This window comes from Colletotrichum orchidophilum (assembly GCF_001831195.1).
Source record: "Colletotrichum orchidophilum strain IMI 309357 chromosome Unknown Scaffold_30.1, whole genome shotgun sequence".
Classification (NCBI taxonomy): domain Eukaryota; kingdom Fungi; phylum Ascomycota; class Sordariomycetes; order Glomerellales; family Glomerellaceae; genus Colletotrichum; species Colletotrichum orchidophilum.
The window spans coordinates 25,169-39,780 of record NW_019172986.1 but is presented as its reverse complement, the minus strand read 5'-3'; the positions used below and the strand labels follow the sequence as shown (position 1 = coordinate 39,780).

The 14,612-nt window shown below is 53.9% G+C and overlaps 6 protein-coding genes across 6 annotated transcripts; 3 read left to right on the top strand and 3 right to left on the bottom strand.

The window, feature by feature from the left end:
• Positions 1-273: 273 nt before the first annotated feature.
• On the top strand, positions 274-2,399 carry CORC01_04509 (MIZ/SP-RING zinc finger; the record flags this gene model as incomplete). Its single annotated transcript, XM_022616156.1, has 7 exons — positions 274-559; positions 724-951; positions 1,001-1,069; positions 1,121-1,428; positions 1,509-1,614; positions 1,678-1,903; positions 1,955-2,399. Coding segments are annotated over 7 exons (1,668 nt in total), but the record flags the coding sequence as incomplete, so codon positions are not given.
• An 857-nt stretch (positions 2,400-3,256) lies between these two features.
• On the top strand, positions 3,257-4,304 carry CORC01_04508 (transporter particle component; the record flags this gene model as incomplete). The annotated part of the gene is made up of 4 exons (XM_022616155.1): positions 3,257-3,642; positions 3,787-3,904; positions 4,016-4,105; positions 4,173-4,304. 4 exons carry the CDS (start codon positions 3,257-3,259, stop codon positions 4,302-4,304), a joined length of 726 nt encoding a protein of 241 aa, XP_022477244.1.
• A 444-nt stretch (positions 4,305-4,748) lies between these two features.
• CORC01_04507 (malate dehydrogenase) lies at positions 4,749-6,119 on the bottom strand (the record flags this gene model as incomplete). The annotated part of the gene is made up of 7 exons (XM_022616154.1): positions 4,749-4,889; positions 4,958-5,102; positions 5,152-5,611; positions 5,670-5,757; positions 5,832-5,942; positions 6,018-6,049; positions 6,107-6,119. 7 exons carry the CDS (start codon positions 6,117-6,119, stop codon positions 4,749-4,751), a joined length of 990 nt encoding a protein of 329 aa, XP_022477243.1.
• Positions 6,120-8,371: 2,252 nt separating this feature from the next.
• CORC01_04506 (ribosomal L28e family protein) lies at positions 8,372-9,207 on the bottom strand (the record flags this gene model as incomplete). Its single annotated transcript, XM_022616153.1, has 5 exons — positions 8,372-8,549; positions 8,654-8,778; positions 8,883-8,906; positions 8,975-9,069; positions 9,156-9,207. The coding sequence occupies 5 exons, from the start codon at positions 9,205-9,207 to the stop codon at positions 8,372-8,374; spliced, it is 474 nt and encodes a 157-aa protein (XP_022477242.1).
• A 2,655-nt stretch (positions 9,208-11,862) lies between these two features.
• On the top strand, positions 11,863-12,249 carry CORC01_04505 (uncharacterized protein; the record flags this gene model as incomplete). The annotated part of the gene is made up of 1 exon (XM_022616152.1): positions 11,863-12,249. The coding sequence occupies one exon, from the start codon at positions 11,863-11,865 to the stop codon at positions 12,247-12,249; it is 387 nt and encodes a 128-aa protein (XP_022477241.1).
• Positions 12,250-13,225: 976 nt separating this feature from the next.
• CORC01_04504 (fatty acid hydroxylase superfamily protein) lies at positions 13,226-14,401 on the bottom strand (the record flags this gene model as incomplete). Its single annotated transcript, XM_022616151.1, has 3 exons — positions 13,226-13,430; positions 13,501-14,082; positions 14,154-14,401. The coding sequence occupies 3 exons, from the start codon at positions 14,399-14,401 to the stop codon at positions 13,226-13,228; spliced, it is 1,035 nt and encodes a 344-aa protein (XP_022477240.1).
• Between the last annotated feature and the right edge of the window lie 211 nt (positions 14,402-14,612).

Sequence of the window (14,612 nt, the reverse complement as noted above, 5' to 3'; positions counted from 1 at the left end):
AAAAAGAGTGTCGCTGCAGCAGCAGCACCACCGCCACCAACAACAGCCAGCCAGCCAGACCACAGAGCTGCCCTGCCCTTGCCTTCCTCGACCGACCCGACTGCAACTTCCCCACGCACTTTTGGCTCTTGCCTGTCGGCGCGCACCACGAGCCTCGTCGCTCCTGCTTCGTGTGGTCGCGCCCATGATTGTTCTTTCCATTTGAGGCCCGTCATTCTCCTTTTCTTCTCGGTTTCCAAACCATTACTCCACCGCCGAGCTTGACACAAAAAGTACCGCCACGTACACCCACGGCCTATCGACGTCGTCTTTACCAACGACCGAAGTCGATCCGACGTCGCACCCGCGAACCTTCATGAGGCTGTCACCGGAGATACCACTGCGACCCTTCTACCTCGCCCGGGAACCATGACCTCCATCCAGAGGCATGAGCTCCAGGCTCTGGTCAAGCTGGTTAACAGCAACCAGCTGCTTAACCGCCAATTGTCCAACATTTGCCAGCTCAACGGGCTCACGAGCAGCGGCGTTAAAGCGGCACTGCAAAGTCGCATCGTTAGTGGTGAGCACCTTCCCTCCCAAGCCCATCCGGCCGCCTCACACGCTGCCCCTTGCGCTCCTTCCTCGCCTTCTGCTGGTCCACGGTCATTTCTACGCCGAAGAAATGTCCTGGGCTGCGGGGCTCTTTCTCGGAATTACCCATAGCTAATAGCTCTCGCGTGTCAGCTATCGAAGAAGCTTTCAAGAACAACGATGCTACACGCTTTCAGCAAATACAAAGAAGCATCGAGACCACGCGAACCGGTTCCTCTGCTTCGCCCGCCTCCCAGAAAGGCGGACGCCCTGCCACAGCGACTCCGCCAGTGTCAACAATGCGGCAAGACCAATATTGGGGGCGCAACGCTCGTCTTGGCGGTCCGAATGGCCCTGCGCTACCCAGTTACGGATCAAGCGGTACGCGGTTCGCCCACAGTTCGTTAACAGACGTCTAATTTGAATCCAGGACCGTCATTCAAGAACAGTCCCTTTTACGAGATCCAGTTCCGGGTCGGCGAAGTGCGCACTTGCGAGGGTAAGTCACCATTCCGCGCCTCACATTGGCCAGTGCTAATTTCCCGCGTAGCCATGAGCCAGCATAGAAACATGGTCTCAATTCCAGTCAGAATCAGCGACAACCCTGGTGTCAACAGAGTCCTCGAAGACAAGTCGCTACGTATCATGGTCTTTTGCGCTGGAGACAACAGCGGCACCCAAGAAATTGCGTTCCCTCACCAGTCGGAGATCAAGATCAATGGCAACGAGGTCAAGGCAAACCTCAGAGGTTTGAAGAACAAACCAGGATCTACGAGGCCAGTCGACGTCACGAGCTATTTGCGTCTGAAAAATGACAATAGAAACCTCGTTGAGTTCACTTATGCGTTGACTCAAAAGGTAGGTTGCCTCCAATATGTGCATTAAAATGTTCTGTTGCACCACATTTTTTTTTTTGCTCACATTCATTTTGTCCGCAGAAATTCTATCTTGTCCTCTACGTCTGCAAAATTACCTCAGCGCAGGACCTGGCCGAGAAGATCAAAACTGGACAAAAGATTCCCAAAAACAAGGTTATTGAAGAGAGTAAGTTTCGTCATCTCACATGTGTTTTGTATGACTCTTCAGCGGCTTACTAAAATATTCTAGTCAGCAAGAAGGCGGCGGACACAGACATTGTTACGACATCTCAAGTCCTATCTCTCAAGTGTCCTCTGTCCTACATGCGTCTAGACGTTCCGTGCCGCTCTGTCAACTGCTCGCACATTCAATGTTTCGACGCGACGTCGTACCTTCAACTGCAAGAACAGGGCCCTCAGTGGCTATGTCCGATTTGCAATAAATCGGCGCCATTTGCACAGCTGGCTGTTGACGAGTAGGTTCCATGTCTCACGCCCTCTAGATCTCTAGCTAACAGTCGTCAAAGGTACGTAAGGGACATATTGGCGAACACATCAAAATCCCTCGATCAGGTCACCATCGAACCAGACGGACAATGGCGAGTGAACACAGGGCAGGACGAGAACAAGCCTACGAATGGCGGCAGCGGCCTAGTTAACGATGATGACGATGACGATGACGACGATTGGGGCATCGTGGAGGTCAACCCCGTTCGGAGTCGAAACTTCGAAACTCCCAACCGGTCAGTCGCTAGCACGGCAACCCCTACGACAACGGCAATGTCTCGAGAAAGCTCAACGATGCCGCGGGGCGTGGCCACCACAAGTGCCAAGAGACTGCATTCAGACAGGGTGACAATAGACCTGACCCTATCCGACGATGATGAACCAGTCGCACCGCCTCCGAAGCGGCAGCAATTACAGGGGCCGGGTTCGAGTCATCATAACGGATACAACAGCAGCCTATTTTGAGGAAGCCTTCCTGGCATTTCCCAACAATGAGCTATGGGATACGGGGCATGAGATTAGTCACCTCAGCCAGCACGTACATACTCCCTACCTAATGAAGGCGGATTTTTGGCTCATGTGTGTTTTTCATTTTGGCGTGGGAAAGGGCGGATGGATAGTTGTTCAGGCGTTCAGGGGGCAAAACATCGACATCCTTAACAGCCTTGTATTACATGGCATGAAGCCGAGCGAAAGTGGGCGTGTGAGCAGAGCTCTACTTCGATGGTGAGGCAGGTACCTTAGAGACTTTGCCAGCTAGGAAAGCAAGGGCACAGATTCCAAACATTGCGCTGCAGATGTCAGATCCGCACAATAAGATATCACTCACTCTGGAAACTCTCTGTTATGTCCTTGAACGCCCCTTCCTTGCCTGGCATGCCGTTTAGGTTGCCTACCTACTATAATCCCTGTTGGAGCTGGAAGCTCTGGACGGAGCCCCACAGGATTGTCAAAGCAGGTACGTACCTGACCTCATTCGTTACCTTCCGTCGGTAACGCCGTACGTTCGTCTGTCCTCCACCAGCCAAGCTACCTGTGTTAACTTGAACCGCACATCAACCTCGACGACACATAAAGATTGCCATTACTGCGATTCTCTGCAAGCGCTATTGTTCCCGCACCGTCCATCATCCCTTACCGAGCCGATTTCTACAAAACGTCGTCGCATAATCTCCCTTACCGTCGACAGCCCCAAATATCCATCCCATCAAGGCTAGAGAGCAAACGACCAAGCCTTAAGAAAGCAACGCCGCACAACCTCCTCAACGAACGAGAAAGACATCAATTATTCACATTTCACCACGGTGAATCCGCAGCACGCCATGTCCTTCGACAGCGTCATGCCGCCGTACAACGCCACGGACCCGTCGGCCTCCTTCCTCAACTCCTCCTGTCTAGACTTCCTCCTCATCGAGCTGGTGCCCATGGCCTTTCGCGTGACGAGGGACCTGGAAGCCGCGCCGGCCGACGCGAACGGGACCGGCGCCGGTGATTCTGTGGCAGGAGGCGCATCGGCTGACGCGCTATCGTCGGTGAGCCGCAGCCAAGGCGGAGGAGCGGGCGCGGATGGAGGTCCCGCGCCGTCGAGCGCGGAAGGCGCCGCGGGGGGTAGCACAGGCAGGAAGCTGGATGAGGATGAGGAGCGGGATGCGGTGTTTTATCGGCTCGAGACGCTGGGCTATCGTGTTGGGCAGGGTCTAGTTGAAAGGTGAGAACGGCTTATGTTCCCCCTTGTTCTCCCGCTCTCTATCCCCGTCGTCTGCGGCGATGGCAAAGGGCGTGGAGGGCGGGGCAAGACACAACATTGGGCTTTACCACAATTGGAGGCTGACTGTTCATGACTCTTGTTTAGGTTCTCGAGAGACCGACCACGGTTCAACGATACGCTCGATGTCATCAAGTTCGTCTGCAAAGATCTTTGGTCACTGGTGTTTAGGAAACAGATTGACAACCTCAAGACGAATCACAGGGTACGTTGGCAACATTCCTCCCCTCCGACCGATAATGATAATCTATGCTGGCGGCAACGTGACAGACGAGCGACTTGAGAATTGGCTTGCTAATACGGTTCATGGGATTAGGGCGTCTACGTCCTGACGGACAATTCATTTAAACCGTTCTCGAGGATGAGCACAGAAGCTGGCGGGCAAGCTGTTGTTCGGGCACAGCCGGTACGTTCCAATACACGCTCCCTCGTAATTGCCACGCTTTACGGGTCGTTGACTTCTCTGATAACAGTTTCTCTGGTTTCCGTGCGGAATCGTGCGCGGCGCACTGGCGGCGTTGGGTATCAATGCCACCGTCCAGGCCGAGACCAACGAACTTCCGGCCGCCATTTTCCAAATCAAGACACTGCCGTCGAGCACATAACACTCGAATTCACTAACGTTTTACGAGATGCCTTCTCCGGGGCCAAAAGCGCGTGGGAGGGCAGTCACAGCATGCAAGCGTTGAAACATAAGACTCTTACAGAATATCGACCAAGCATCTGGTCATTCGAGCTGATGTCCAAGGTGTCCAACTCCAATTATAAACCAGCACCAATTATTGCCATATTCAAAACCTACCGACGCCGTTTCCCTACGCACCGTGGAGACAAGAGATCATCCGGTGTCATACGCTGGTCACGTTTACACTTGCGAGACCAACAACACCTCACAGCCTAGGAAAAAGAAGAGTCGATCAGCCATAATTCTCCCTCGGATTGTATTTCATCTATCACCATTTTGGCTACATTGTTGGAAGCTGTCATTGTGCGGCTTGCTCGAGAGGGGGTCGGGGGCTGTTACTGAAACAAGTGTACAAAGGGGGGAATCACTTTTGAGGGGGGTTGTGGGCGAACTCGACACCCTTTTGAATGTTGCCCTTCAATCCCGAAATCGCAGCCTGCAGCAGCTTTTGCTCCTTCTCCGTGATGTCGCCAAGGATGTCGATGGCCTTCTCGGCACCGTTGGGCTGCGAACATGTCAGTGAGAATCCGTATGGTATTGGACAGGGGACGAGTGCGATGCTGCACAACTTACGCCAAGCTCGATGGGAACGGAGAAGAAGTCGACGCCGGTCTTCTCAGCAATCTCCTTACCGCCGGGAACGCCGGGAAGGTAGACGTAGCTAGGCTCAACAAGACCCTTCTCGCCCTTGACAGCCTTGATGACCTTTTCAGCGAATCTACCAACTGTTAGTCCCGACCTCCGCGTTGTGGGGGTTTCATTCGTACCTGTAGCCAGCGTAGGCCATGGATAGAGTGGCGGAACCAGCGCCGTCCTTGGCCTTGACAACCTCGTCACCACCGAACTGGACGCGGTTGACGAGAGCGTCGTATTTGTCGTCGGCAATGGACACGGAAGGCTTGACCTTGCTGAAGAGGGGAACAATTGTCTCGCCGGAGTGGCCGCCAATAACGGGAACGTTGAGCTCCTTGGTGGACTTGCCGGAAATCTCGGCAACGAATGTCTCGGCTCTGACGATGTCGAGAGTGGTGACACCGAAGAGACGCTGGGCGTTGAAGACACCCTTAGCCTTGAGAACCTCGGCGGAAATAGGGACTGTGGAGTTGACGGGGTTGGAAATGACGAGGATAAAGGCCTTGGGGGCAACCTCGGCCGCGACCTCGATAAGGCCCTTGACGATACCGGCGTTGATGTTGAAGAGATCATCACGCGTCATGCCGGGCTTGCCTGGAGGGAATTCACATTAGACGAAAGCGGCAGACGGGGTTCGGCAGCTGTAACTCACGGGGAATGCCAGCAGGAATGACGATGATGTCGGCATCCTTGAAGGCGGCCTTTGCGCCGTCATCCTTGGGCAGGTAGCCGGTTGTCTTCTGTTTGCGGCATCTTTTGTTCAGCAAGCTATACCACAGCACCACATGGCAATAAAGACTGCAATGCAACGCACCGCATTGGAAGAGATGTGAGAGAGATCGGTGGCAACGCCAGGGGTGTTGACAACATCGTAAAGAGCAAGCTCGTCGACGAGGGGAGAGAGCTTGAGGAGGAGAGACAGAGGCTAGAATAAAAAATGTTGGTGAGCCAATGCGCACGTTACTTGCTGACCACGCGGGGTCCGGCTTTCACTATGTACCTGTCCAATACCGCCGGAGGCGCCAGCAACAACTGAGGAACGATTAGTTTGACGAAAGCCTGCACGATGATCTCGGATGGGGAGCATACCGGCCTTGACCATTTTGAATGTGTTTCTGGTGGTTCGATTTGGGGAACAGATGGATGAAGGAGGAGGTAGCCTGAAGGGTTCTCGCGGATTAGCGGGGAGATCTCAGCTTTGAAGCTTGCTTGCGTAACACGTCGAGCTCTGGCGCATGGTATGGGGCGAAGTGTGGGGAGCTTCGCTGCTTCATCCAAGCTTGTCAAGATTGGGGGGGGGGGGAAGGTCATCGGCAGACGTACTGAAGTCAGGTAACCGGAAGTTGGCTTGCAAGATGTAAATGAGTAAACAAATTCGAGAGCGGGAAGTCGTTTGTTTTAGTACTGAGGGGAGACAAGAAAGAAGAGAGGAGAGCAGAAGAGCCAAGGTTACGTAGAAGTAGTCTAAGCCAGCTGATACCTAGTCCGGAGGCTGTCGGCGGGGACGTAGGTTCAACCGCGGGGAGAATTGCGGCCTGCGTTCCCACCCCTCGTCCCGTGGCATTGTCTGTATTATTGGATGGAGGGGCAAGAGAGGGGTTACTTGGAGGGGTGCGAAGGGACCTGGGGACGGGGGGGGGGCTCCTGAGGCACGACGGGGGTTCCAGTTTGTAGCTCGCTCCTGACGTGGTAGCGACGGCAGGCGCCAGTGATGCGCAGAAGAGCGACAGCGAGCCCGCGACTCGACCGCAGCAAGCACTACAGGTGTAATGCGCTGCGCCGCCGCACCCAGCAAGTCCGATCCCGTAGCAGTACTTGCGCGGTTGCGGTGCTTGCATATTAGCCGGACCAGTTGTTGCTTGCTGCTTGCTGCTGTCTCGGGAATCGGGAGCTGCAGAATACCTATGACGAAGAGAAAGCAAGGTACCTGGGGGCTTGCCGCACCAGGGAATAGCTGTCGCAGATACGGATACCTCGTCATTCAACCCAAACAAAGGCGGCCACTGAGACACGCCCAGCCATGGAAATAGCGCTGAAGGAAAGACAAGGTACCTCACCACCTTACCTAAGTACGTGCCTACATTAGGCCCCGATTGCGCCAATCCACTACTCCTTCCCACTCCACCAATTGACACCGACCACCGCTGCTGCCAACCCGTTCGCCATTTACCTTCGGTCTGATGCATGTGAGAGAAATGACGAGGCTAACACGGCAATGGGAAAGACGGCGGGCTGTGGGTAGCTCGTCCCCCGTCAACTCCCGGCCAGCTGGCCAATGCCTTCCGATGTTTTCCTGTTGATGAACGGTCCCGTCCCGAGCTCCAGGGGTAGCTGTTCCTATGTATAGCCAAAACTCGGGTGCGAACACGGTAGAAACAAGACGCAAGACGCCCCGTTATCCAATAGAAAGCCTGTGACATGCTTCATATGATTGTCCTCGGCGATGAGACAGCTCAGTAGGATGCGTGCCCTGTCTGTCGTCTTGAGACGGACCCGGCACCTCACTAAAATTACATGTCTCTCGCCGTTGATCTATTATGAGGCGTTTAAATATTCTTAGAATTGCACACCTTGCGGCGTGAATTATTCACAATATGAAGAGTACGAGCCTTTGTATCTAAAATGCCTTATGTAAGGCAATTATATAACCCGGCCTAGCAGAATTACCCCGCCATATATGCGCAAATGTCCCATTCTAAGGAGCACGAGTACCTCAACCAGGTCAATGTCGGCGAAGATTTGCTTCATGAAAACCGTAGAAGCGTCTTTGTCAGTCAACTCTGATCAATCCTCTGGCAACGGCTCGTTTAAAAAAAAATCACGCCCCGCTTCGTCGTTTTTGGGTGGAAAGACGTTATGGGCAAAGCCGAACGGGCCCTCGACATCCCGATGCTTGCCCCTGTTCCCGAGGTTCAGCAAGAAATCGCTCTCTCTTCGAGTCGGGCAACTCCGGGTGATGGCTGAGGACCACGGCATCGACAAAGCCACGACCCGTAGTCCGGCTACTGTGTGCACTTGACATCGGCCTGGTCAACCACGGTCACTCCACTCCCGCTCCGAACTTTTCCTCTCCGTGGAAGTGCTTGTCTTGGCTTAAGGTCGCTCACACCTTTGACACACGACCAAGTCGTTGGCCCAGAGCCTCATGACTCCCTCACGTGCATGGCATCAGACGGGACGGGAGACACTCTTTGGAGCAACGAAAAACCCAGTTCCAGTCATTATTTTGTGGCCTTTGACTCAAGCTTTTGATTTGTTTCGCCTGTGTCCCTCAAAAAGGTATTCTATTTGCTCGACGTAACGCCCAAACCAAGCCTGTTTCTTTTTCCCCTCCGCTAAAACAGCATATCGCGTTTATGCCTCAGCCTCGGCAGCGGCCTGCTTGGCCTTGACGCCACGGGCCTTCTTCTCGGGGGTGGCCTTCACGGGGCGCTGGGAGCGGCGGATGGCGGAGACGCGCTGGACGGCGGCCTCGCGGAGGTCGCCACGGTAGCCGCCGGCGGCAGCCTGGCGGGCAACGGCGGAGTAGGTCCTAGGTTCGAGAACCGTCAGTGTCTTGGTTTCCCACGCACACCCCTGTGCTTTTTCTTGCCATATGCCGTAATGCGACACAATGGTGGTGCTGTCCAGACTCACTTGCGGGAAGACTTGTTGCCGCCGAAGGTAACCTCGGTGTAGGCCTTGGAGGGCTTGTTGAAGTTCTTCTGGTTCTTGCTGATCACCTTGACACCACCCTTCTCGTTGGGGACAACGCCGATGGCCTAGTCATTACTTGTCAGTCATTCCTGTGCTATATGATGTTGTGCATTCTCGTATCGTTCGCGGGAGGGATATCGTGTTCGTTCAGCGTGGGGTGTAATCGTACCTTGTCGTTGACGAAACCAGCGTACTGCAATGCAAGTTAGCCAAAAATGCCCGTCTCCCCGCCGGTAATTTGACGCTTCGATCGCAACATACTTTGCGGGAGTGCTTGTTGACCAGGTTAAGGGGGTCGCGGGAGAGCTGGAGACCGCCGGCATCGTTGCGGTTGACCAGGAACGCATTCTGGGCGCCTGTGTCCGTAAAGAAAAAGTGTGAGCAAGTGCGCATCTGACCGTGTTCGGCATCGCTGGCGGCTAGGCGCCGTGGTGAAACTTACGGACGACCTCCCAGATCAGGTCGGCGGAAACGTTGGGCAGAGTGGCGGCCATTTTGACTGATTTAAGGGATCACGGAATGGTTGATGAATACCTTCACGATTGCTCTGATGCCGGTCTGCGTGATCGTAGAATTCAATGGCCAGAATTGAATGTGTGGGCTATCGCTTAGCAGTCGCTTTGCGGTCTAGCGTCTGAAGGGCCCATTTATTCTGTCGGCGACGCCACACCCGAGTCCCCTCCGGGGCACAAAAGCCCTCCTCGGCGGCGCGGTATGGATGTGGCTGGTGATGGCGGTGCGTCCGACTCCCCGAGCCGGACAACGCGATCTTCAAATGCGACCTTACACCGTTTGATAGGTTATAACCCCAGTCATTTAAGTGGCTGGCTATTTCAAGGCCAAGAGCGCCTCCGGCTTCTGATATGTTTCGACACAGTGTGGTCATGGACCAAGTTCAACAACGTGGGCTCCGAGGCCCAGTGGATTTTTGTGAGCTTCCAGGTGCGTATAGATCTATGCTAACATGGGATGGACTTGCTCTCTCGTTACAAGTATCTAGCAGTCGGAGTCATTTTGCGTGTATCCTAGCATCCGTGTCTAAACCCAAGAGAAAACCTACATTCGGAAGAATGTGATTTACAAAGTTTAAAAGATCTTGGGTTGAATCGGGCTGTGAGAGTTAATGCTCTATTCGACCTCCCAAGTCATCCACTGTAGACAACAATTGTCGACTCACTGTTGTATATACGCATGATGCCGGGCGACGAAAATCTGTGAGCCTAGTTTTGTATACCCAATACTAGCCTTTCCAATGCGCTTGGTTGTAATAGGCGCTGGCGATACGATGAATAAGATCGTATCAATCGTGTCGTCCCATCTTAATTACTTACAGCTTCACTTCGTGCAACGCACTAGATTTCGAGCACACACTACACTGTCCACGTCTACGCATTCCCACTTTGAGTACGCTAGCTTATTCGGGCCTTGGCTTACCCATTCAGGTTGCCTCGTTCGATTGGCCGATGATACGCTCATGGACGGACTGAGGGCCGCCATGTGAGCGGAATGTAACACGTCTAAGATTGCTGTGCTGTAAAACTATTGAAAGGCTGTGCCCCCAAGCCGTAGATGTGTCCAACGTCGAACTGGCCTCGAGAGCTGGTTTCTTTCATATTTGGGAGGCCGTCCCGCATCGATGATTTTCTTGAGCATAGATGCTATCATAGTGGTGTCCTCGCAATGTACCACACGAGCACGTTGCCGCCTCATCTAGATTGTACCCACGATATGTGTCAATGTTTAATTGTGTCTGCATCTAAGCCAACGAGTGGTTGTCTCAAGAGAATTAGACTGCTACACAGACGGTATCTCAGCAATCGGCTGATTGCTTTCCCGAAGGCCGACCCTGTGCATTGAAAACCAGAGAAAAGCAGATGGGGTGAGGTTGGGCATAGATATACCAGACCCTCTGCCCCGAATATCAAAGGTGAGACTATAACCAAGATAGCTTACTACGGTGTAGATGCCGAAGCCAAACAAACCGACTCAAAACCTCGTTCGGCAAGCCGTCGTCGGATGCTACCCGGCTTTCTCGGGCCGGATGAAGATTGTCAAGCTGCGAGCGCCGCTACGCCTCAACTGCCAGGGTTCCCAAGTCACCAGGGGTTGAGCTTTGGGGTCCCTCACAGTACGGATACATAGTCCGCCATGTAAAATGTTGTTTGCGCGTTTCACGCAAACTACTACCTTTCAACTCGGGGGATCTTGCAAAGCACACTGTCTGAGGAAGGTTGGAGCGACTTGTATATAGTCACCAACGATTCTCGACACACTTAGCTCGCATGAAAGATAGGTTAAGGGACAAGAGGCTGCCGGACCCCTTCGGTCATCCAGTCGTCTCCATTTGTATCCTGCAGCACGAGCAGGTGGTGTGGTGATTGGTAGGTAAGTATCCGTATCAGGTTGCGTCCTTCCACCCCAGGACCCAGCTGGCGGGGTGGGACATTTCACGTGATGCAAAGCTTGCCCATCGGCATCCGTTGCGGTCTCCCTTGCAGCCGGCCCTGACCCCTGCTGTCGGTACCCTGCGCCCTGCGCCCAAGCCTTACGTCCGCCCTCGAATGCTCTATGCCCGCCCGACCTTAGTAAGTGGATCCCCAAGGAAAGCAAAAAGCTGCAGGATGAGACGGGATTACGGGGGGCAGTGACAGTCCGAGTCCACTTTCAGCGGCGTTGAACACTCTTCCATGGTTCCCAAAAGAGGCCAACTGGGAGAGGGCCTGTGTTACCTAGTGCAGCGCACTTCCGCAGCCGCACCAGTGCACCTCCACATCATCGTACGTCGGTTGGTCGTCTGGCTGGTCGTTGAACTTTACTACTTACACTTTCATTCCCCATGCCTCATTTTGCCGGAGTCAAACGCGACCGTCTCCTTGCAGCTCTCGACATGATCGTTTGACCTTTCCGAACGGCAGTCCCTGACCGTTTGCACAAATCATTCTCTTTGTCACTTCTTTCCCGCCCTCTTCATATTCTTTCCTCCGTTCTAATCGCATCAAACCACCACCACCACCACCACTACTAGCTTTTTGGAGCCTAGCTACGTGAGTCGACGGTCACGAAGCACCACACCGGCGCATCAACAACCGGCCAAACGTCATTTCACCTCGACCTTTCACTCCCGAATTCCCAACCGAAATCGCTCCAAAATGTCGTACCTCCTCTACTCAGTCTCCTTCCTCCTCCTCATCATCGCAACGGCCCTCTACTTCACCCGTGCCCACTGGCTCCCCCACCTCCCCGACCTCCCGATCCCCGGCCGCGACTACATCTACTCCCGCCTGCCCTCCTCCTTCGTCGGCGACATAGACGCCGGCCTCTCGAGCTCGACCTTTGACTTGGCGGGCAACGTCGAATCCGGCGACAGCCGCGCGGGCCTGGACGACCGCAGCAAGAAGGAGATTCTCAAGATTATGAAGAAGCGCCGAATGAAGTTTGACGACGCACGCAAAGTGTACATGGAGCAGCGCTTCAAGGCCAACGGCATAGGACCTGACGGTCGGCCTTTGGATCCCAAGGCTGTGACGTTCAGCTAGGCGATATACATGCGCCAGCGAGAAAGAAATAAAGAAAGAGGGGGAGAGACGAGAAGGGGGGCACCCTATTTAGATCGGCTAAGTGGGAAACGTTATTTGCAGCATACATTTGCAATAGACTGCGACGCGAACAACCCGTGGCTGCTCCGATAAGGGTAGGGAATATTCACGACGAATCCATGGGCCCAAATACACCACCTACGACCACCTTGCACAGCAAATCACTACTCGATTTCCCTGGCTATTCCTACAACAACCACTAAACTTATTCCACGCCGAAACAGGCCCCAACAACTTTCCTTGCTTTTCAACATGATAATATTCCACTAGCTATAGGAGGAATCAGGCGTTGCAGCGGATTCTTTCTTCTTCTTGGGTTTTTTTCTATGTCCTTGCCTTTTTGTGACGGACGTTTCTGAAGGTCTGGTGGAAATGCCTCCTTTGCGCCGGTATGGAACGGCGTCTTTTTTGGTATCACCTATCAACGTAGAGTTTGCGTGTGACGCGGTTCCAATGCCTATTCACTCTTACTCCCAATTTTGATTGTCATTTCTTTCCTGAATGCATGAACTGACTTTTGATATGGAGTCAATCTGGGTGTGTTTCCTGGGTTCCGGGAGGTCCGGTGACTAGCGAGTATTCGGGCCCCGGTTCTCCTCGGCATCTTCCAGGACGTTCTTATTTGTACCTCACAACCCTTTGGAGTTGTCGTCCCGGACCCTTCGAGGGGTCCAGGTATGCTATGTACTATTGTACTTGGGGCTCCATTTGCAACAACGAACCGCCAGATGCCTTCGCTCCCATTATTCCATCAGCATCCGTCCGTCTTGTTCCCAGCAATGAATGGTACCGATTCTATATATACAGTAAAAGGTATGGCCGCAGCCAAGTATTACAAAAGTCTAAAAAGTGGTTGTTTGGACGTTCATTCGCGGCATCATGCACTGAGCGTGTCCGGCACACTTTGGACCGGCTCTCAATTCGTCTTCTTCGCCTCAGCGGCAACGTACTGGCGGTCGTCGTCGCCCTCAACCTCCTTTTGAATGTCTTCCATCTCCTTCATGTTGGATTCCCAAGTCTCCTTGGCCATCTTGGTCTTCTTGTTGAACCAGGCGAGGTCAGGCTTGCGGTAGGTGCCGCCGAGACGGTCCCAGAAGGTAGTGAACTGGCCGTAGTTGTAGCTGCGAAGTTTGTCAGAATCTGAAACCCTCTCTCGGGTTGTCGGAACTGCGAATTCAAGGGAAAACATACTTAAAGTACAAGTGGTGGGCGGTGTGGCACGCGGAGCCGTTGATGATAGGGTTGTCGGTAATGTACTCGCCGTCGTGGATAAGAATGGTCCAAAAGTTGATGAACATGAACAGGGCCACGTACGCCAGCTTGTTGAGGGGAAACAGCATCGGGTAGAGGTGGTAAGGGACCGACTGCGCGAAGCCGTCGAGGGGGTGGAATGCATGGCTGGCATAGGGCGAGGGCATGATCCACTTGTGGTGAGGCTTGTGAAGGTGCTTGTAAACCAGCGGCAGGTGTAACCACCGGTGAGCCCAGTAGATGCACAGGTCGGTGAAGAGGATGAAGAGCGGGAACTGCGCAAAGTCGTACCAACGGCCGGGGCCCTCCTCGGTGGTATCGTAGAGCTTGCAGTAGCCGCGCACCTCGGCGACAAAGGTGAGCGCGGTGCAGATTGCCATGACCGGCATGGCCATGTTGGCTTGTTTCATCTCGAGGCGGATCTGGTCCTTGAGGAACTTTGGGTGGCTAAACGTCTTCTTGTCAAAGATGAAGATGTATGACAGGGTCGCGAAGACAAAGTAGTTGAGGATGCCGAAGAACCTGATATCATTGCAGTATTGGTAAGCCCGACTAGGAACACGGTGGGCGGAGCTGTAGCAGCAACAACGTACCAAGTGACGAGGAAGAGGGATGTGAACTGTCGGAGGATGTTGTCTCTTGGCCAGGCGCTCATGTATGCGGCTTCAGAAGGCTCGAGGTAGAACATCTGTGTCGACGGCCTATACTGCCATGTCGAGAGCGGTTGCGCCGTGGCGTTCGCGTGGTGGGGGAAGTCGTAGGGCGCGGAGCCGGCCGGTAGGAGTTTGGCATAGAGCTGGTCGCCGACAAAGGTGTCGACCACCTCGAGAACGACGTCCATGGCGGGTTGAATCGAGGACTTAATCGGTGGATGACCAGTGCGTGTGTCGCGGCAGTCTTAAACAAAGCGATCGTGAGAGAGAGTAAGAAACGGACTAGTGGTTACGCAATAGAGCGGTGCGAATCGGGCTTATGAGTCGCAGGCGATTCGAGGTCGCAAAGTCGCGGAGGGTCGCGGCCGGGATGACTCGGTGGGGTCCTGAGATCATCGA